At 55.9% G+C, this 20,748-nt stretch overlaps 1 protein-coding gene across 1 annotated transcript; it reads left to right on the plus strand.

The window, feature by feature from the left end:
• Positions 1 to 877: 877 nt before the first annotated feature.
• On the plus strand, positions 878 to 15,940 carry LOC119710945 (ras association domain-containing protein 2-like). The gene is made up of 11 exons (XM_038160506.1): positions 878 to 933; positions 5,238 to 5,329; positions 7,364 to 7,439; positions 8,431 to 8,582; positions 9,115 to 9,203; positions 11,950 to 12,098; positions 12,205 to 12,306; positions 12,483 to 12,534; positions 13,259 to 13,380; positions 14,450 to 14,547; positions 14,800 to 15,940. The coding sequence occupies exons 2-11, from the start codon at positions 5,271 to 5,273 to the stop codon at positions 14,867 to 14,869; spliced, it is 969 nt and encodes a 322-aa protein (XP_038016434.1). The 5' UTR covers positions 878 to 933; positions 5,238 to 5,270; the 3' UTR covers positions 14,870 to 15,940.
• Positions 15,941 to 20,748: the final 4,808 nt, after the last annotated feature.

Below are 20,748 nucleotides of genomic sequence, written 5' to 3' on the forward strand. Positions count from 1 at the left end.
CCTGCCTGCTCGGGCAGCTGCTTTGGTTGTTTCTTTCTTTGGGGCTTGGCTTTTGGGATTTTTCCCGTTCGTGTGGGCTGGGGAGGCAAATTCCTCCAAAAGAAAAAGAGCCCAGAGGAGGCAGAAAGTGCTGGAAAGGTCAGGGCACGGGAGGAGGAGGAGGAGGAGGGACGCGGCTGCTGCTCCTCTGACACGCTGAGCTACCCCAAACGCACCCCAAACTGCCCCAAACTCAGCCCAAGCTCAGCCCAAACTGCCCCAGACACCCCGAACCACCCCAAACTCAGCCCAAACTCCCCCAAACTCCCCCAAACAGCCCCAGACAGCCCGAACTCCCCCAAACTCCTCCAAACTCCCCCAAACACGGACGGGGACGGGGATGGGGAGCGGGATGGGGATGGGGCTGGAGAATGCCTTGGGATCCAGTTCCTGCCATCGGGAATGGGGGATCTTTTGGGATCCTGTTCCTGCCATCGGGAATGGGGGATCTTTTGGGATCCAGTTCCTGCCATCGGGAATTGGGCATTTTGGGGATCCTGGCTGTGGCAGTGGGGACGGGGCGTCCTTTGGGTCTCTGCTCTTGGCACCAGAGCTGGAGAATCCCTCCAGGCCCCGCTCCTGAGGCACAACCCGCCTGGAGCAGGGTGTCCTCGGGGACCCCAGAACCTGCTCCCGAGCATCCCCCGGGATGTCCGGGCGGGGACAACGCGGCTCCCGGAGGTGCCACCCTTTGGGGTCGCCAGCCCTGGCAGCCGGCAGGGGCTCCGGGAGCCGGGACGTGCCCCGGGATGCGGGTTCCGGGATGCGGGAGGGGGTGTCCCCCGCGCTGCCTCCGCGGCCCCGCCCGCGCCCCTCCCCGCCGCGTCCCGCCCGCCCCGCCCAGGGGCGGCCCTCCGGGGGCACCGGCTGCGAGCGGAGCGGCACCGGCAGCGGGTGAGTGCGGCCGGGCTGCGGCATCATCCTCGTCATCCTCGTCCCCATCCCCATCCCGCTCCCCGTCCCCGTCCCCTGCGCCGGGAGCGGCCCGGGCGCTGAGCCGCGCCCCCCCCCCGCAGCCGGGAGCTCACGGTAAACCTCCGGGACCCCCGGGATCCGCTGGCACCCCCGCTGTCACCTCGGCTCCCCCCGAGCGCCCCCAGCACGGCCGGGAGCGCCCGCGGCTCCCTCCCGGCCGCGGCCCCCGCGCTGCCCCGGAGCCCCCCGAGCCCCCGGCGGCCGCCGGCTCCTCCCGGGGGCTCCCCCCGAGCGCTGTCCCCAGGTGACCCGGACCCCTCGGCGGGCGCTCAGCGCTGCCTCCTTCCCCTGTCCCCTCCGGGACGGAGCGGCGGGGCAGGAGAACAATAGCGGCGCTGGAAAACAATGGAGCCGCTCCCCGCCCGGGGATGCCGCGGGGCAGCGCTGCGGGCCCGGCGCTGGCGCACGATCCGCGCCCCGGGCTGGGCGAGCGCTGTCCGCCTGTCTGTCCGCTCCGCCCCGGCCCGGCGCCGCCTCCCGGGGGATGCTCGGGGCGGCGGAGCGCCCCTCGGGCCGGCCCGGAGCATCGCGGGGAGCGGGATATTCCCACAATGCCCCGGCCGCGCCTCCCGCCCCAGCGGGGGATGCCGGGGATGCTGGGACCGAGCGGCAAAACCCCCCAAAAACCTCGGGTTTCTTTGCGGGACGTCGCTGCCCCGCTGGGAACGCGCTCCGGGGGGGTTTGGCCGCTTCTTTCCTCGTCTCGTTGTGTTTTGCGGGGGTGGATGCGGCCGGGCTCCCGCGGGTGCGGGACGGGGTTTGGGGGGGCCGGTTTTGGGCAGGGGAGGCAGAGAGGGCCGGAACCCTCCCTGGTGTGACCCCGAGCTGCGCTAAAAGCGCCCTGCGAAGCGCCAGGACAGGCTCCGGGCGGGGCCGGGCGGAACCGCGCCAGCTCCGAGGGGGAAACTGAGGCACGGGGGTGCCGGGAACTGACACGGCCCCAAACTGCCAGGGTTGAGCAATGCAGCCACTTCCACTTCCCCAGCGCTTTGATTTGGGTGATTCCCAGCCTTTCCCGTGTGATTCCCAGCCTTTCCCGGGTGATTCCCATTCTTTCCCGTGTGATTCCCATCCTTTCCCGGGTTATCCCCATCCTTTCCCGGGTTATCCCCATCCTTTCCCGTGTGATTCCCAGCCTTTCCCGGGTGATTCCCATCCTTTCCCGGGTGATCCCCGGCCTGTCCCGGGTTATCCCCGGCTGTCCCGGGTGATCCCCGGCCTTTCCCGCAGCCACGCCGCGATGTCGGGGTCGGGCAGTGCCGGGGATCTCCCGGAGCCGCCTCTCCCCCCTCTCCCAGCCTGGTTTTCTCCCCGGCCCCAAAAAAGGAAGAATTTGCCCCTTTCCTCGGAGGAAGGGGATGTGATGACGGGGCCAAGGTGGCAGAGCCGGGGCGTAAACAGGAAACTCCTCGGCCCGGGAGGACGAACCTGCGCCTCGGAGCGCCGCTCCCACCCCGCCCCGGCCCCTCTTGTGCGGCTCCGCTTCCCCCCCGCGTCCCCTTCCAGGGGTCGGGACTGCGGCTCAGCCCCCGGGCATCTCCGGGATGCTCTGGAGCAAAGCTGCGAGGGGCAGCCAAGGCTCCAGCCCGGGCTCTGCTGCTCCAGGGGGGCTCTGCTCACTCCCTTTGGGGATTCTGCTGCTCCAGGGGGGCTCTGCTCACTCCCTTTGGGGATTCTGCTGCTCCAGGAGGGTTCTGCTCACTCATTTTTCTGGTTTTGCTGCTCCAGGAGGGTTTTTCCCACTCCCTTTGGGGATTTTGCTGCTCCAGGATCGTTTTTTTCACTCCCTTTGCTGTTTTTTTCTGCTCTAGGATGGTTTTTTTCCCTCCTTTTTCTGTTTTTCCTGCTCTAGGATGGTTTTTTTCACTCCCTTTTCTGTTTTTCCTGCTCCAGGATGGTTTTTTTCCCTCCCTTCAGTTCTTATGGCACCATTTCCACACCTGCCCTGTCCTTTAATCCTCCCTGAACGTCCCCAGAGCTTTTCACCTCCTGCCAGGGGACAGGGGACCTCCTGCTCCTCCTGCCTCTCCTGCACCTCACCCCAAATTTGGGGCCCCCTCACGCAGCTGCTGCCCCCAAAACCCCACGGCTTCGCCCCAAACCCTCGAGCCGGCTGCAGAATCCCCTCCTGGAGCCACTTTTGGTGGCTAAATGAGGTCATTGCTGGGGGAGGATGGACGGAGGCGGCCGCAGGAGGGGGATGGCTGCCGGATTTGGCCAAATTCTGCCGAATTTTACCAGATTTCACCAAACTGCTCACGCAGCTCCTCAGGAAACCCCGAGCTTCGTCAGCTCTTCCGCGATTCCTCGCCTCCGACTTCTCCTTCTGCTTTTTCTGTGAGCCCCGGGCAGGGCTGGGCCGGTTTCCTGCCCTTCCCCTCCTGCACCGAGGAGTTTTTGCTCTTGCAAATCCGTTTTTACCCCAAGGTTGGGATGGAGCCCCCGGGATCGCTGCCCCGCAGGGCTCGGGTGCCTCCCCTGACGGTTTCACCGCCTTGGCCTGGATTTTGGGGCGGATTTTGGGGCGGATTTTGGGGTGGAATTGGGGGTTTTCCCTCAGGAAAAGGGGGTTCTGTGTCCCAGGGGCCCGGGAGGAAGCACATGGCCGGGTGGGAGCTGCAGGAAATCAGCGCCTGGAGGAGCAAGCGCCTTTTGCTGCCTCAGTTTCCCTTCCAGGAGCAGGGGAGGGAGGAAAAAAGACCTCCAAAAATGAAATGTTGCCCTCCGAGGAAAAGCACGAGCCCGAAAATCCCTTTTCTCGTCATTAAAATCCACCCCAGTTCCCCATCCCGAGGCTCTTTGGGGTCTGATTTCCAAACTGAGCCCCCCAAGGGCTTCACCCCAAATCCCACCTTGATTCCACCCTGCAGCACCCAAAAATCCCCCTGAGCTCTGCTCCAGGGCCGGCCCGGGGGGGATTTGGGATTCCCAGGGGGGATTTGGGATTCCCAAGCGTTCAGGTGACCCCAAACCCAGCTGGGATTCAAACCCCTGAGGGATCAGCCCCGAATCCCACCCCGGTTCCACCCTGCGGCACCCAAAAATCCCCCTGAGCTCCGCGCTAGGACTGGCCCGGGGGGGATTTGGGATTCCCAGGGGAATTTGGGATTCCCGGGGGGGATTTGGGATTCCCAGGGGAATTTGGGATTCCCAGGGGGATTTGGGATTCCCAAGCGTTCAGGTGACCCCAAACCCAGCCAGGATCCAAACCCCTGAGGGATCAGCCCCGAATCCCACCCCGATTCCACCCTGCGGCACCAAAAAATCCCCCTGAGCTCCGCTCCAGGGCCGGCCCGGGGGGGATTTGGGATTCCCAGGGGGGGATTTGGGATTCCCAGGGGGATTTGGGATTCCCAGGGGGATTTGGGATTCCCAAGTGTTCGGGTGACCCCAAACCCAGCCAGGATCCAAACCCCTGAGGGACCAGCCCCGAATTTCTGCCTGCTGGGAAACTCCTCCCGGGGCCGGGCCGGGGGAGCAGCAGCAGCCCCCGAGGAGCCCCGCGGGGTGGAAAAAGAGTCAAAAAATCCCAAAAAAGGAATAATTCCCGTCTGCCCCCTCCCGGCTCGCTGGGACTCCCGCGGGTGCTGCGAATGCAAATCCCCCGTAAGGATATCTCCGGTAAGGATATCTCAGGATATCTCTGGCGGGGATTAAATTTTCAGTGAGCTCGGCGCCTCTGCCCTTATCTGATCTCCCTCCTTCCCCCGCCCCTCCGGGGGGCATTTTTATTTAGTTAGTTCTGGTGTTAGTTATAATTTTTATCTATTAATTTATTACATTTCATTAAATTATATTTATTTTTATATTAGTTTTATTTGTTTGTTTAGGTTTTCTTTATCTATGTATTTATTTACTTTTTAAAATTTCTTTAATTAATTTTTTTATTATTTTTTTATTTTTATGCATTAATTTTATTACTTCTAATTTATTATATTTTATTATTTTTAATTTTTATTCTTACCTTTATTCTTATCTCTTATTTCTCTTCATTGTATTTTAATTTGCAATTTTCTATTATATTTTCATTTTCAATTTGCTTTCTTTTCCTTGATTTTATTTTCATTTTTACACTTCCGTTTTTATTTTTGTTTCAGTTTTTTATTTTTTAATTTCTATTTCCATTTCCATTCCTATTTTTATTTTTATTTTTATTTTGATTTCCATTTTGATTGTGATTTGGATTTCTCCCGGGCCCCCCTGACCCCTCCGTGTCCCCCCAGCCCGGCCCCCGCCCATGCCCGCCCGGCCCCGCCATGGAGCTCAGCCCGGCCGGGGATGCCGTGCCCTGCGGGAAGGACAGATTCATCTCCAGGTACCCGGGGACACGGGGGGACATGGGGGACACGGGGGGACACGGGGGACACAGGGGGACATGGGGGAAAAGAGTGGGACATGGAGGGGACGCCGTGCCCTGCGGGAAGGACAGATTCATCTCCAGGTACTGGGGACACCGGGGACACGGGGGGACACGGGGGGACACGGGGGACACGGGGGACACAGGGGGACATGGGGGACACGGGGGGACACGGGGGACACAGGGGGACATGGGGGGACACGGGGGACACAGGGGGACACGGGGGACACGGGGGGACACGGGGGGACACGGGGGACAAGGGTGGGACATGGAGGGGACGCCGTGCCCTGCGGGAAGGACAGATTCATCTCCAGGTACCCGGGGACACGGGGGACACGGGGGGACACGGGGGGACACGGGGGACACGGGGGGACACGGGGGACACAGGGGGACATGGGGGGACACGGGGGACACAGGGGGACACGGGGGACACGGGGGGACACAGGGGGACATGGGGGAAAAGGGTGGGACATGGAGGGGACGCTGTGCCCTGCGGGAAGGACAGATTCATCTCCAGGTACCCGGGGACACGGGGGACACGGGACACGAGGTGGAAAAGGGTGGGACACGGGTGGGACATGGAGCTGGGGCGTTCCCGGTGTTCAGGGGATGATGGATGTGGGATGTGGGAGATGGGAGATGGGATATGGGATGTGGGAGGTGGATATGGGTTATGGGATGTGGGTTATGGGATGTGGGATACGGGATGGATGTGGGATAGGGGATGGCTCAGCTGGAACCTGAAATGGGCAGTGTGGTGTGGAATGTGTTATCCGGAACCTAAAATATACAATATCTCATATACATCAGAACATAACAGTATATAACAATATATACAATATATAACTATATAAATATATAACAATATATACAATTTATAACTATATAAATATAAATAAATAACAATATATACAATATATAACTATATAGATATAGATATAGATATAAATAATATATATATAATATATAACTATATAAATATATAAGTATATACAATATATAACTATATAAATATAAATATAAATCAATATATACTGTATATAACTATGAATCTGTAAATATAAATATATACAATATATAACTATATGAATATGAATATGAATATGAATATAAATATAAATATATGTCAATATATACAATATATACCAACACTATCTAATGCATAACATATCACAATGTATGCACCATATAGCATCACTCTATAATGTGTAAAATCTCTAATAATATCTAACAATTCCCATGGTTCGGGCTGCTTTCTGTCCGCTCAGCATCCTGAACCTCTCTCAGGCAGCCCAGCTTTGGGAGCTGGGGGTTAATTAATTAATTAATTAATTAATCAGCTGATCCGTGCCTGGGTTCAGCAGCCCGGAGGCCTGGCTTTGATTTTCCAATGATTTCCATCGTTGTCTTTCATTTATTTTATTTTTGTTTCCGCACACCTCTTTATTCCCACCTTTTAAAATCTTTGTTTTTATCTCAATTTTGTCCTTGGTTTTGATTTTGATTTTTCATTTCTTTCTGTCACCAATTGGCCCCTCAGAGCTTTGTTCTGAGCTGGAGGCGGCCGGCGTCACCGCCTCGCCTGCGACCACTTGTGACTCCAGCGTGACCCCAGAAATCTCAATAAATGATAAAATTATTTCATTTCCAGCCTCGTGACCAACTGCCCCGAGCTCCTTCGGGGTTTCTTCTTCCTTTTAGGGAGATTTATGGGGGACACCCTCCCGGGGAGCTTCTCCCCCCGACTGTGCTGCAAAATGTTGGACCCGCAGCAAAACCTTCCATGAGGGAAGGAGGGAAAAACCCAAATCTGCCTCAAATACAGCAGTTTTTGGGTCCCCAGCAGCACAGGAGGTTCCTCAGCCAGGGCAGCAATTCCTGATTTCCCACAGCAGCTCAGGGGCCACTGGGTGCTGCCTGCAGCATCTCCCCCTCACCCCAAACCCATCTCAGCCCCGTTTTATTCCCATTTTTTTTCATTTTTCCCCCCAGGAATGAGCTGCTCCTGCACCTCAAGACCTACAACATCTACTACGAGGGGCAGAACCTGCAGCTGCGGCACCGGGAGGTGAGAGCCCGGGGGACAGAGACGGGAAATGTGGAATGGTTTGGGTGGGAAGGGACCCAAAATCCGTCCAGTGCCACCCCTGCCATGGCAGGGACACCTCCCGCTGTCCCTGGGGGCTCCAGCCTGGCCTGGGGCACTGCCCGGGGTCCAGAGGCAGCCACAGCTCCTCTGGGAATTCCAAATTTATATGATAGATATTGTGTTTCTATTATAATTTTATATTTTTGTATATGTAGGTAATTTGCATTCACATTATATATGTGATTTTTACATCTAAATCTTTATATCAGATATAAAATCTTTACACTACATATACACATATACAATCTGCACTTGGATTTATATCTATATTAAAAATCTTTATATTGTATATATGTAATTTGCATTCAGATTATATATAAATGCCTTTTTATATATAAATCTTTACATTATATACATTATATATATGTTTACTTTATATATATAAAATATTTACATTATACATATAAAATCTTCATTCAAGTTATACATATATATCTGAATTTTTCTATATTTTTTATGTAAACCATTCTATAATTTTTTATGTAAACCTTTATATTATTTATGTGTTTATATTCTACATATAAAATCCTTATATTCTACATATAAAATCCTTATATTCTATATATAAAATCCTTATATTCTATGCATAAAATCCTTGAAGTCTACATCTTAAATCCTTATATTCTGTGTATAAAATCGTTATATTCTGTGTATAAAATCCTTATATTCTGCGTATAAAATCCCTGTATTCTGTGTATAAAATCTCTATATTCTGTGTATAAAACCCCTATATTCTGTGTATAAAATCCCTGTGTTCTGTGTGTAAAATCCCTATATTCTGTGTGTAAAATCCCTATATTCTGTGTGTAAAACCCCTATATTCTGTGTATAAAACCCCTATATTCTGTGTGTAAAACCCCTATATTCTGTGTATAAAACCCCTGTGTTCTGTGTGCAAATCTGGCTGCAGGAGGAAGGGGAGCTGATCGTGGAGGGGCTGCTGAACATCTCGTGGGGGCTGCGCCGCCCCATCCGCCTGCAGATGCAGGACGACAACCAGCGCATCCGCCCGCCGCCCTCCTCCTCCTCCTGGCACTCGGGCTGCAACCTGGGCGCCCACGGGTGAGTGAGGGGGGGCAGCCCCGAAAACACAGACCCGAAAACACAGCCCTGAAAACACGGTACCAAAAACACAGCCCCAAAAATACAGCCCCAAAAATACGGCCCCAAAAACACGGCCCCGAAAACACAGCACCGAAAACACAGCCCTGAAAACACAGACCCGAAAACACAGACCAAAAACACAGCCCCAAAAACACAGCCCCGAAAACACAGGCCCGAAAACACAGCCCCGAAAACACGGTACCAAAAACACAGCCCCGAAAACACAGCCCCAAAAATGGACAGGCAGCCCCAAAAACCACAGCCTCAAAAATACACAGCCCCAGACCCCCACAAACAGCCCCCAACGCCCCCAGGCTGTCAGGCTGTGCAGGCTGCACCCCCAGGTGCCTCCTCCAGGTGTTTTGTCCCAGCTGGAATCAGGGATGAGGGATGGAGATTCCTTGGATTGCCGTTCCCTCTGCAGCCCCGCAGGGACAGGGACCCCGGACAGGGCCCCAGGACAGGGCACCCACCCTCTCTGTCCCCCCAGGTCCGTGCTGAAGCCCAGCACCCTGCCGGACATCCAGGTGACAGATGTGGACACTGCCACCGGCGCGGAGAGTCCCGGGAATGGCACAGGTGAGCCGGGCTCGGATCCACCGGGAGCGGGACCGGGGCTTGGATCCACTGGGATCGGATCCACCTGGATCGAGCTTGGATCCACTGGGATCGGATCCACCGGGATTGAGCTTGGATCCGCCAGGATCGAGCTTGGATCCACTGGGATCGAATCCACCTGGATCGAGCTTGGATCCATCAGGATCGAGCTTGGATCCACCGGGATTGAGCTTGGATCCACCAGGATCGAGCTTGGATCCACTGGGATTGGATCCACCGGGATCGAGCTTGGATTCACCGGGATCAGATCCACCGGGAGTGCGACCAGGGCTCAGATCCACTGGGAGCAGATCCACTGGGAGCAGGACCGGAGCTCAGATCCGTCGGGATCGATCCACTGGGAATGGTCCAAGGGCTTGGATCCACCAGGAACGGAACCAGGGCTTGGATCCACTGGGTTTGGATCCACTGGGATTGGTCCCAGGGCTCTCCTGGGGCTCAGATCCACCAGGATCCGGCTCGGATCCACTGGAATTGGTCCCGGGGCTCAGATCCACTGGGATTGGGTCCACCAGGATCAGTCACAGGGCTCGGATCCACTGGAATCAGTCCTGGGGCTCGAATCCATGGGGCTCGGATCCAGCAGGATCAGTCCCGGGGCTCAGGAGCAGCTCCGGTTTTATCTGGGAAAACTCAGACCAGGCTTTGTCCTTAAGCCCGACTCAGTTCCCCATCCTGCCCCAGCTCAGCCCTCCCAAATTCTCCCTGAATCCTTTTCTTGTGTTTTCCCAAAACTCCATGATCTCAGAGGTCCCTTCCAAGGCCAAGGATTCCCCGATTCCCGGGGGGGTTTCTCGGGGAAGGGGCGGCTCTGAGGTGTGGGGGGGCTTGGGAAAGGAACGGGGGATGGAGCAGAGATCCCTGGTGGGATTGCAGGGAAAAGGGGGAAAAAAGGAGGAAAAAGGGAGGGAAAAGGAGAAATAGGAGGAAAAAGAGGAAAAGGGGGGGGAAAAGAGGATGTTGGAGCTTCCCCTTCCGCTTTGGGAAGAAGAATGGGGACACTGGGATCCTGTTACCATGGGGAAGTCACCCTGTCCCCAGCGTTTGTCCCCTCCCGGCTCCTCCTCTGCACAGGGGGAAGAGCTTGGTTAACCCCTTGTTGTGAGGAGCCGTCCCACCGGGAATTCCACCTGCTGGATGCATTCTGCTCCTTCAGCCCTGGCAGATGTTCTGGTTTTTTGGGGGTTTTTTTTGGGATGAGCTCATCCTTTTGAGAGGGGCTGAGCCCTTGCAAAGCTTGATCCAGGAAGCCCCACCCGTGATCCTCCAATTTTTCCCCTTTTCCTTTTTGTTCTCCCCACTCTCCACACTTTTCCCACTTGAATTAAATCTCTCCCAGGCAGCGCCCACCCCACCACGATTCCCCTCGGCTTTATGGCCTCAATCCTCTGCCAGCACACGAGGAAAAAAAGCCTTTTATTCCATTTTTCCCCCTAAAATCCAGTAAAAATCAGTGCCTGGGAGTGCTCAGCCACCGCTCGTGCAGCTGGAGCAGCTCCTGCTGGAGATCCCTCCCTGCTGCAGACACGTCCTGAATTAAAACACCCGGAGCTGGAGCCTGAGAGCTTCATTAAAAATGGATGAAGAGCTGGTTTATAATAATCTGGATCCAGGCCAGTTTTCATGCCGAGATCTGAGGCTCTGCCCTCGTTTGCCTGCTCTCATTAAAGGGGAGCAGAGGAAGTTAAATTATGGAAAAGAGAGAGAAGATGCTGGAGCTCCCGGGAGAAGGGGTTTTATCCAGGTAGCAGCAGGGATTTAGGCAGTTAATTCTGAATTAATGACTTTCCTCGGGGGCTGGGGGAGAATAAACCCACAGTTGCTGTGGTTCAAACGCGTCCTGGGAAGTTTTGTAGGGGTGAGGAAGTTTGGGGTGAGGATTTCTGCATCCTCCCAGCGGCTGTTTTGGAGCAGGAAAATTCTGGAATCACAGAATTCTCCTAAGTGGGAAGGGACCACAAGGATCTGTGATCCAACACGCCAACAGTCCCACCCTGGGAGTGTCGGCCAAAAAAATCAACAATCTCACTGTGTGCTGGGATTATGACCCAAAAATCAAGGATCCCACCCTGGGATTGTTACCCAAAAATCAACAATCAAAAATCAACAATCCCACCCTGTGCTGGGAGTGCTCCCTGAAAATCAACAATCCCACCCTGGGATCATTGGAAAAAGATCAACAATCCCACCCTGGGATCATTGGAAAAAGATCAACCATCCCACCCTGGGATCATTGGAAAAAGATCAACAATCCCACCATCTGCTGGGATTATTGGACAAAAAGCAAGGATCCCGCCGTATGATGGGATTGTTGTTCCCCAAAAATCAACAATCCCACTGTGTGAAGGGATTATTACCCAAAAATCAACGATCCCACCCTGGGATTGTTACCCAAAAATCAACAAACAAAAATGAGCAATCCCACCCGGGGATCATTGGAGAAAAATCAACACTCCCACCATCTGCTGGGATTATTGGACAAAAATCAACAATCTCACCCTGGGATTGTTGCCCCAAAAAACCAGCAATCCCACCCTGGGAGTGTTACCCAAAAATCAACCATCCCTCCCTGGGATGTGCCACCAGGGCCGTTCCCGCTGTCCGCTGTCGCCGTGCCCAGGGTGCCAGGGGCGTTTCGCAGCCCCCAGGGTGCCAGGGGCGTTTCGCAGCCCCCAGGGTGTTTTGCAGCCCCCCGGGTGTTTTGCAGCCCCCCGGGTGGCAGAGGAGGCCCCGCAGCTGATGCGGACCCGCAGCGACGTCGGCGTCCGGCCCCGCGGCAGCGCCCGCACGCCCGGCGAGCAGCGGCGGCTGCGCCGGCACCGCTTCTCCATCAACGGCCACTTCTACAACCACAAGGTGAGCCTGGCTCCAGGGGGATCCGGGGGATCCGGGGGATCCAGGGGGATCCGGGGGGGTCCAGGGGGATCCGGGCAGGGCTCTCAGTGCCCGCTGTGCCCCGCAGACCTCGGTGTTCACGCCCGCCTACGGCTCCGTCACCAACGTGCGCATCAACAGCACCATGACCACGCCACAGGTGCTCAAACTGCTGCTCAACAAATTCAAGGTATGGGCAGCAACCCCCCTCCTCAGAGCTCTGAGTGCAGTTTGTGTTGTTCTAAAATAAATAGAAATATTTGTTTTATGGTATATGTACAAAATCTACATTCAGATTTTGTATATATATATATAAAATCTATACCCAGAACCTGTCCCTTTCTCAGAGCTTTGTGTCTCCCCCAGATCGAGAACTCAGCAGAGGAGTTTGCTCTGTACATGGTGCACACGAGCGGAGGTGAGCGCCCCAAACCCCCTGGCTGGGAGCGCCCCAAATTATCCCAGATAGGAGTGCCCCAAACCCCTGGGCATGAGCGCCCCAAATTATCCCAGATAGGAGTGCCCCAAACCCCTGGGCATGAGTGCCCCAAATTATCCCAGATAGGAGTGCCCAAACCCCTGGGCATGAGTGCCCCAAACCCCTGACCAGGAGTGCCCCAAACCCTGACCAGGAGTGCCCCAAACTCCTGCAGCGCTGCCACCTCGGTCCTGGCACCACCCAGACACTGCCGGTACCACCTTGGCACTGCCGGTGCCTCATGGGCACTGCTGGTACCACCTGGACATTGCCGGTACCAACCTGGCACTGCCAGTACAACATGGGCAGTGCTGGTACCACCCAGGCACTGCCGGTACTGCTCTGGCACTGCCGGTACCTCATGGGCAGTGCTGGTACCACTGTGCCCTGTTGGTACCCCCCCCGGCACCACCAGTACCCCATGGGCGGTGCCGGTACCCCCCTGGCACTGACGGTACCATATGGGTGGTGCTGGTACCACCCTGGCACCGCCGGTACCCCATGTGTGGTGCCGGTACCCCCCTGGCACCACCAGTACCCCATGTGCGGTGCCGGTACCCCCCTGGCACCACCAGTACCCCATGGGCGGTGCCGGTACCCCCCTGGCACCGGCGGTACCCCCCCGGCACCGTGCCCCGCCGTGCCAAGGCCGCTGTTGTTGCAGAGAAGCAGCGGCTGCGCGGCAGCGATTTCCCGCTGCTGGCCCGCGTGCTGCAGGGCCCCTGCGAGCAGGTGTCCAAGGTGTTCCTCATGGAGAAGGACCAGGTGGAGGAGGTCACCTACGACGTGAGTGCGGCCCCGGCGATCGCGGGATGGGGATCACGGGAGGTTTGGGGTGCTCGGAGGATGGGGAGGCACAGGTTTGGGTGGGAGGGACCCCAAAGCCCGTCCGGTGCCACCCCTGAGCAGCCCCAGCCCTTCTGTGCCACCCCAGCTCTGTCCCCAGAGTGTCCCCAGGGCAGCCCCAGCCCTTCTGTGCCACCCCAGCTCTGTCCCCAGAGTGTCCCCAGGGCAGCCCCAGCCCTCCTGTGCCACCCCAGCTCTGTCCCCAGAGTGTCCCCAGCTCTGCCCCCAGTGTGTCCCCTGCTCTGTCCCCAGAGTGTCCCCAGCTCTGTCCCCAGTGTGTCCCCAGCTCTGTCCCCAGAGTGTCCCCAGGGCAGCCCCAGCCCCTCTGAGCCACCCCAGCTCTGTCCCCAGAGTGTCCCCAGCTCTGTCCCCAGTGTGTCCCCAGCTCTGTCCCCAGCGTGTCCCCGGCTCTGTCCCCAGCTCTGTCCCCAGCGTGTCCCCGGCTCTGTCCCCAGCTCTGTCCCCAGCGTGTCCCCAGCTCTGTCCCCAGCGTGTCCCCAGCTCTGTCCCCAGCCCCTCTGAGCCATCCCGGCTCTGTCCCCAGAGTGTCCCCAGCTCTGTCCTCAGTGCCACCCCAGCTCTGTCCCCAGCGTGTCCCCAGCTCTGTCCCCAGCGTGTCCCCGGCTCTGTCCCCAGCCCCTCTGAGCCGCCCCGGCTCCGCTGGCAGCAGGGTTTGGCAGTTGTTGTTTTTCCAGCGGCGGCAGCGGCTCCCCGGTGCCATCTGCCGGCTCCGGGCTCTGCAGCCCCGCACGTTCGGGGTCACTTTGGGATCGAGCAGCTCCGGGACTCTGGGGACGCCCAGAGTGGGTGATTAAAATAAATCAACCCCAGGCAGATCCTCTTCCCATCGTCATCCTCTCGTTTGCACGAGCTGACCGTCGCAAGCGTCATTTCCTTCTTGGGGTTTGCCGCAGAATTTTGGGATCCTTGGTTAAATCCAAGGAGAGGAAGAGGGGGGTGGCTCAGTTCTTCCTCCCTTCACCAATCCCTGCTGCTCCTGTCCGCCCAGGTGGCCCAGTACATCAAATTCGAGATGCCCATCCTCAAGAGCTTCATCCAGAAGCTGGAGGAGGAGGAGGACCGGGAAGTGAAGAAGCTGAAGCACAAGTACGTGGGGCTGGGAGGGAAGAACATCCCTAAAAAACCTCAATTTGTGCAGCCCTGGGATGCTCCAGCACTGGGATTTTCCCTGCCTGGTGATCCCTAAGTCTGGGGAAGTAGAGAAAGGTGCAAAATAGGAAGGGAAAAATCCTTCTTTTGGGATTTTTGGTGGGATTTGCTGCCGAAAAAGCGGGGTTTGAATTATCCCAGGGTTGAAAAAAATCCTTTTTTTTTTTTTTAATTTCTGTGCCTCCCCAGATACTCCATCCTGCGGCTGATGATCGAGCAGAGGCTGGAGGAGATTTCCGAGGGCCCCACGGCCATGTGAGCGTCCCTGGGATGTGCTGCACCAAATCCCAACCCCAAAACGTTCCTGGACGGCTCCGGCCCCGAGCCAACCCCCCCGTCCCACGCCTTCATCCCCGCAGAACCCTCGGGGGGCTCCTCCCAGCAAGGCTCTGGCTGGTGGCAGCTTCAGCCAAAACCTCAAATCCCTGGAAAACACGGGGGAAAAAGGGGAAAAAAAGAGGAAATCTGTGAGCAGCACCAAGGTGAGGGCTGCCAGAATTCCCGAGCTGGAATTTCGAGGGCTCAGGTTGGAAATGCCCGGCGTGGCTCCCCGTGAAGGTCCTGCTGCTCAAGCAGCAAAAGAGCACAAAAATTCCTCTTTTTGTTTTAAGAGAAAAGCACATTCCTGCCCTATCACCGCAATAATTCCCAGGTGTGGGGAGGATCCTGTAAATCCCAAGGCTTGGCTGAGATTTTTGGGGGGGGTTTCACCCCGACTGGGGGCTCACGGGTGCATTTCCAGCCCAGGGGAAGATCCCTTTTCTCCCCGAAGCCGCGGCCCCTCCGTGCCCCGCTGTAATTTGCACTAATATTTCGGGATGGTGAAGAAAACCACGATGTCAAACCTCTCCGGGAGCTGAAAATGCCAAATAGCACTCGCAGGGATGGCTGAGGGCCTCGAGCACCTCCAGGAGAGGCAGGAGGAGGGCGAGGCAGAAATAAAGAGGATTTTTTTGGTTTCCAAATCCAATTTTCCAGCCGTGCCAGGAAATTATCCTGGTGAAACCAGGACCAGCCTGGCTCTGCCACCAGCACCAGCTGGAAAAACCTCTTTCCTCCCAGGCTAAACCAGCAATACCCATTTTATACCTCGATGTGAACTAAAACCTCTGACTTTCTCCCCCTTCCCTCTGAGTTTTTGCAATGCATCTTTGTAATTTTTTTTTTTTAATTTTAATTTTTAATGGTACCTTTTCCACCTCGAACTCACGTTGTACAGCGAGAGGAGCTTTGGGTGTGTTTGAAGGATGATTGTGGCACTGCTGCGTGGATTGACGAGGAAATAAAATAAAGTAAAATAAATTATGTAGCAACTTCATGCAGAGTGAAACCCCCTGAGTCAGAGCCTGGCTTGTCCAAAATCAGTCACTTTTCGTGGCTAGAAATGCCATGGAAGTGAGTAAAAATGAGAAGTTCCCCAAGGAGAAACGCTCTCACCTCCCAGATTTAAACTCCCACCCAAATTTCTGGAGGATTTTGGGGGATATGGAGCTGTTTAGGGCCTGGCTTGTCCAAAATCAATCACTTTTTGTGGCTAGAAATGCCATGGAAGTGAATAAAAAATAAGATGAGAGAAAAGCATCAAATCCCAGTGGAGAAGTTCCCCAAGGAGGCACGCTCTCACCTCCCAGATTCAGACTCCTCCACAAATTTCTGGAGGATTTTGGGGATATTGATCTGTTCAGGGCCTGGCTTGTCCAAAATCAATCACTTTAGGGCTAGAAATGCCATGGAAGCGAGTAAAAAATGAGGGAAAAGAGTAAATCCTGATTCCCAGTGGAGAAGTTCCCCAAGGTGGAAGGTTCTCACCTCCCAGATTCAGACCCCCACCCAAATTTCTGGAGGATTTTTGGGGAACACCGGGCAGGTTTGTGTTTTATCCCCCCCTTTAGGGATCATCCATCCCCAGGGATTTTTTATCCAGGCTCCATCCCGCGGGGATTTCCCTCAGGCAGGTAAAGCCCGGTGTGTTTTGGCCTCCCGGAGGCTGTCCCGGGCCCGTCCCGGGCCCTCCCCGCTCTCCTCCCCGCTCGGGGGCAGGACCGGCGGCCGATGCTGCGGGAAGAGCCCGAGCCAGCCCAGCCCAGGCGGGCAGAGCCAGCGGCGGCCCCGGCGCACGGTAAGGGCAGCCCCCGGCATTCTGGGGGGGTGAAAAGAGGAGGAATTGGGTGCGGGGAGAGGAGAAAAATAATTGGAGTTTGTTGGGCGCAAAGCTGAGCTGGAGGTTGGGGTGGGGAGAGCGGTCCCGGGATGCTCCAGCCCCGGGGTTTTCCCTGGATCCCTAAGTTTGGGGAATTAGAGAGATGGGGAAGAACAGAAGGGGGAAATCCTCATTTTGGGGTTTTTTATGGCATTTCCCGCCCGGTTTTGCGGTGTTTGTGCCAACAGCTGGAAGGGGGGGTGGCACTTCTCAGCGCTTTCTTTAAACCCCAAAAGCTGTGAGGAGTGGGGCAGGAAAACGAGGCAAATTAAATGAATTCCCATTTTTTTGGAGGGGCGCTGGGGTTGGAACGGGGCAGGAAGGGGGGGCCAGGCCTGGCAGCTTCCAGCGGGGAGGGAATCGCTGACTCAGGGATGCCACGGCCCGGGGGGGTGGCTCTGCTTTGTCCCGGGGCTTTTGTCAACGCGGCCGCGGCTCTCCCGGGGCTGCTCTGGGGCCGCGATGGCTCAGCAGCTTCGGCACAAAGGGGATGTGTTTGCTCAGCCCCGGGGAGGGGGGATCTCATCCCGCTCCCGGGGGAGCTGGGGGATTTTGGGGGGCGCACGCTCGCTGCTTGTTGGAAGCGTGGAATGAGGTAAAAAATGTGAAATAATGGGTTAAAATACAGAATTGTGGGGTGGGGTGGGTGGGGAGGGGGCTTGAGGGTCAGCCAGGGCGGCCCCTTGTCATGGGGAGGGATTTCTGCCACTGGAATGCATTAACACGTATCAATCCCGTCTATAAAATAGGCATAAATGCATTAAAATGCAATAAAATAATAGCGCACTTATTAATGTCACGATGTAGAATAAAATAACGCAACAGTTGTTCGTGTAACAACGTAATAGCCTATGGCAAAATAGCACAATATTTAATAATATAACCTAATAATATAATGATATAATACTATATAATACACAAGATTGTCTGTCATTATGTATTAATGGTCTCTATCAGAAATCAGTGGTTATTGACCACAAACTGGTACCTGTTTTATATGGTCTATAATGCGTAGTGACCTGGCAATAAATGAATATATGAATAAATCATAAAATAGAGATAATAGAGAGATAAATAGAGATAATATAGAGAGATAAATAGGGATAATATAGAGATAATATAGAGATATATATATAGAGATAATATAGATATATATAGAGAGAGATAATATAGAGACATAAATAGAGACAATATAGAGATAAATAGAAATAATATAGAGACATATAGAGAGATAATACAGAGATATAAATAGAGATATATATAGAGATAATATAGAGATATAAATAGAGATAATATAGAGACATATAGAGAGATAATACAGAGATATAAATAGAGATATATATAGAGATAATATAGAGATATAAATAGAGATAATATAGAGAGATATATATAGACAATATGGAGATAAATAGAAATAATATAGAGACATATATAGAGATAATATAGAGACATATAGAGAGATAATATAGAGATATAAATAGAGGTAAAATAGAGATAAATAGAGACAGGATATAGAGATAAAAGCCACTGAGGTTAGCTGGGTGCTAATAACACCAAGTTTGGGGCTTTGATCCCTGCCTGTGCCACCCGCAGAACCCCAGACCCACAGAACGGCTGAAAAAGCCTCGCAAAGGTCGGAAAAGCCCTTTGAGGTCACCCGTGAGCCCCACCTCCCACCGCCCACCCCCGCGAGGAGCCGCTCCCCATCCCCGCGGGGTCCCAGCCCCTCTCCGGGCAGGGAGCCCCGCTCTCAGCGCCCCCGTTGTCCCGCAGGTGGGGCAGGATGCGGCCCCGGCCCCTCGCCTGCTGCTGCTGGGCGCTGCTGCTGCTGCTCGCCCTCCTCAGCGACGCCGCCGGCGGCCGCCGCGGGGCCGGCGGGAGGAGCGCCGGGCCCGGGGGGCTCCGCGGGGGTTTCCGCGCCGTGTCCCGCGCCGGCGGCGCCCCGGGCCGCGGTTCCAAGGTGGCCGGAGCCATCGCGGCCGGCGCCGCCGCCGGGTACGGCGTGGGGCTGCTGGGTCGCCCGCGGCCGTCCCGCCTGGGTCACGGCGTCCCGGCGGCGAGGCAGCCGCCGGCAGCGGGGGGGTTCCACGCCGGGGGCTGGCCCGAGCTGGGGGGCAAGCGGGGAGCCCCCAGCAGAGCCCCCGCGGAGAGGAGAGCCGGCCTCGGGCTCGCCCTGCTGCTGGCATCGGCAGCCTGCCTGCTCAGCCACGGGCTGCAGCGCTGAGGGCACCCCCGGGCACCCCCGGGCACCCCCGGGCACCCCCGGGCACACGAGGACGGCGTTTGGAGAGAATTGACTTTCCTGGGGGAGTGGATGTGGCTTGGGGAGGTGGGAGAGGCCGGAGCTGGAGGCGCACCGGGGGCCGGATCCTGCGAGCCCCCAGCCGGGATCGAGTGGATCCTGCGAGCCCACCGGGACCGGAGGGATTGGAGGGATCCTGTGAAGCCCAGCGGGGACCGGGTGGATCCTGCGAGCCCACCCGGGACCAGAGGGGTCCTGCGAGCCCACCCGGGACCGATGGATTCCACAAGCCTCAGCCATGACCAGAGGGATCCTGCGAGCCCCAGCCGGGATCGGGTGGATCTTCTGAACCCAGCCGGTACCGGATGGATCCTGCAAAACCGCCCTGGACCAGATGGATACTGAGAGCCCACCCGTGACCAGAGGGATCCTGCGAACCCACCCAGGACCGGAGAGATCCTGCCAACCCACCCGGGACCGATGGATTCCACGAGCCCCACCCGGTACCGGAGGCATCCTGCGAGCCCACCCGGTACCGGATGGATCCCACCCGGGACAGGACCTGCGTGAGCAAAGGCAGCCCTGCCGGGACCTGCGGAGCTCGGCCCCGCTCGGCTCCGGGTTGCCGTGGCACGGCCGCCCCAAACGCCGCTCCCTTCCCCCCGGAGGAGCGCTGGCACTCGCGGGGACGGGGCCGTGGGGCTGCCAGCCGGAGGCCTCAGCCCCGCAATAAAAGCTTGGCCTTGAGACACGCTCCGATCTCAACCAAATCCATCGAACTTGGCGCTGGGAATGGGAATTTCGGAGGGGGATGCGCTTCTCCGGGTGGGGGTGAAGCCAGATCCAGGCGTTTCCCCGCTCCGGAGCGGCACAAAGCCCAGCCGCGGTTTGGAGCGGGGATTTTTTGGGTTTTTTCAGCCGTGTAAAGCCAAGGCTGGAGCTGCGGCCGGGCTCGGACGGGAGATGGAGCTGTTTATCCGGAGAGATGGAAGCAGCCCCGGCCGAGGTGCGCGCTCCTGCTTTGCACGCCAAGCCCTAAATCAGACTGTTCCTGCTCCAGCTCTCTGCGAACCGGGCGGTGTGCACCAAAATTCCTCTTTTTACGGCTTTTTCCAGGCAGGAAAGAGGTGTTCAGCTGGTCTGCCGGGGTGGGGGGCGTTTATTTGGGGAGGTGGGGGGGTGCTGAGAGCTGTGTGATGAGAGATTTGCAGAAAACCACAAAAAAACCCCTCAGATTTTATTGTATTTATCCTTTGAGGTGTTTTGGGGGATGCTGAGAGCTGTGTGATGAGAGATTTGGAGAAGATTCTATAAAAAAAAAACCCTCAGATTTTATTGTATTTACATTTTGGGGGAGAATTTACACTTTGGAAGAGTATTTACATTTTGGGGGGTATTTACACTTTGAGGGGTATTTACATTTTGGGGGGGTATTTGCATTTTGGGGTGTGTTCATTACGGGGGGTATTTGCATTTTGGGGGGTATTTACATTTTGGGGTGTGTTCATTACCATCCTGGTAAATCAGGAACTCCTCCACGCGTGGCTCCTGTGCACGCTGCAGGATTTGGAGTATTGAGCTGATTAATTAATTAAATAATTCGTTAATTTCTCTGCTTCACTGCAGGGGGGTAATTTGATCCCGCTGTCCTTAAAGGACACCAGAGTTCGGAGTGTCACCCCACTTGGGTGTTCCC

This window comes from Motacilla alba, chromosome 22 (genome assembly GCF_015832195.1).
Source record: "Motacilla alba alba isolate MOTALB_02 chromosome 22, Motacilla_alba_V1.0_pri, whole genome shotgun sequence".
Taxonomy (NCBI): Eukaryota; Metazoa; Chordata; class Aves; order Passeriformes; family Motacillidae; genus Motacilla; species Motacilla alba.

Coding starts and splice junctions, on each gene's coding strand:
- LOC119710945 (XM_038160506.1), top strand. CDS start 5,271: ATGGAGCTCAGCCCGGCCGGGGATGCCGTGCCCTGCGGGAAGGACAGA. Junction 8,583..9,114: donor TGCAACCTGGGCGCCCACGG/GTGAGTGAGGGG, acceptor CTGTCCCCCCAG/GTCCGTGCTGAAGCCCAGCA. Junction 12,535..13,258: donor CATGGTGCACACGAGCGGAG/GTGAGCGCCCCA, acceptor CTGTTGTTGCAG/AGAAGCAGCGGCTGCGCGGC.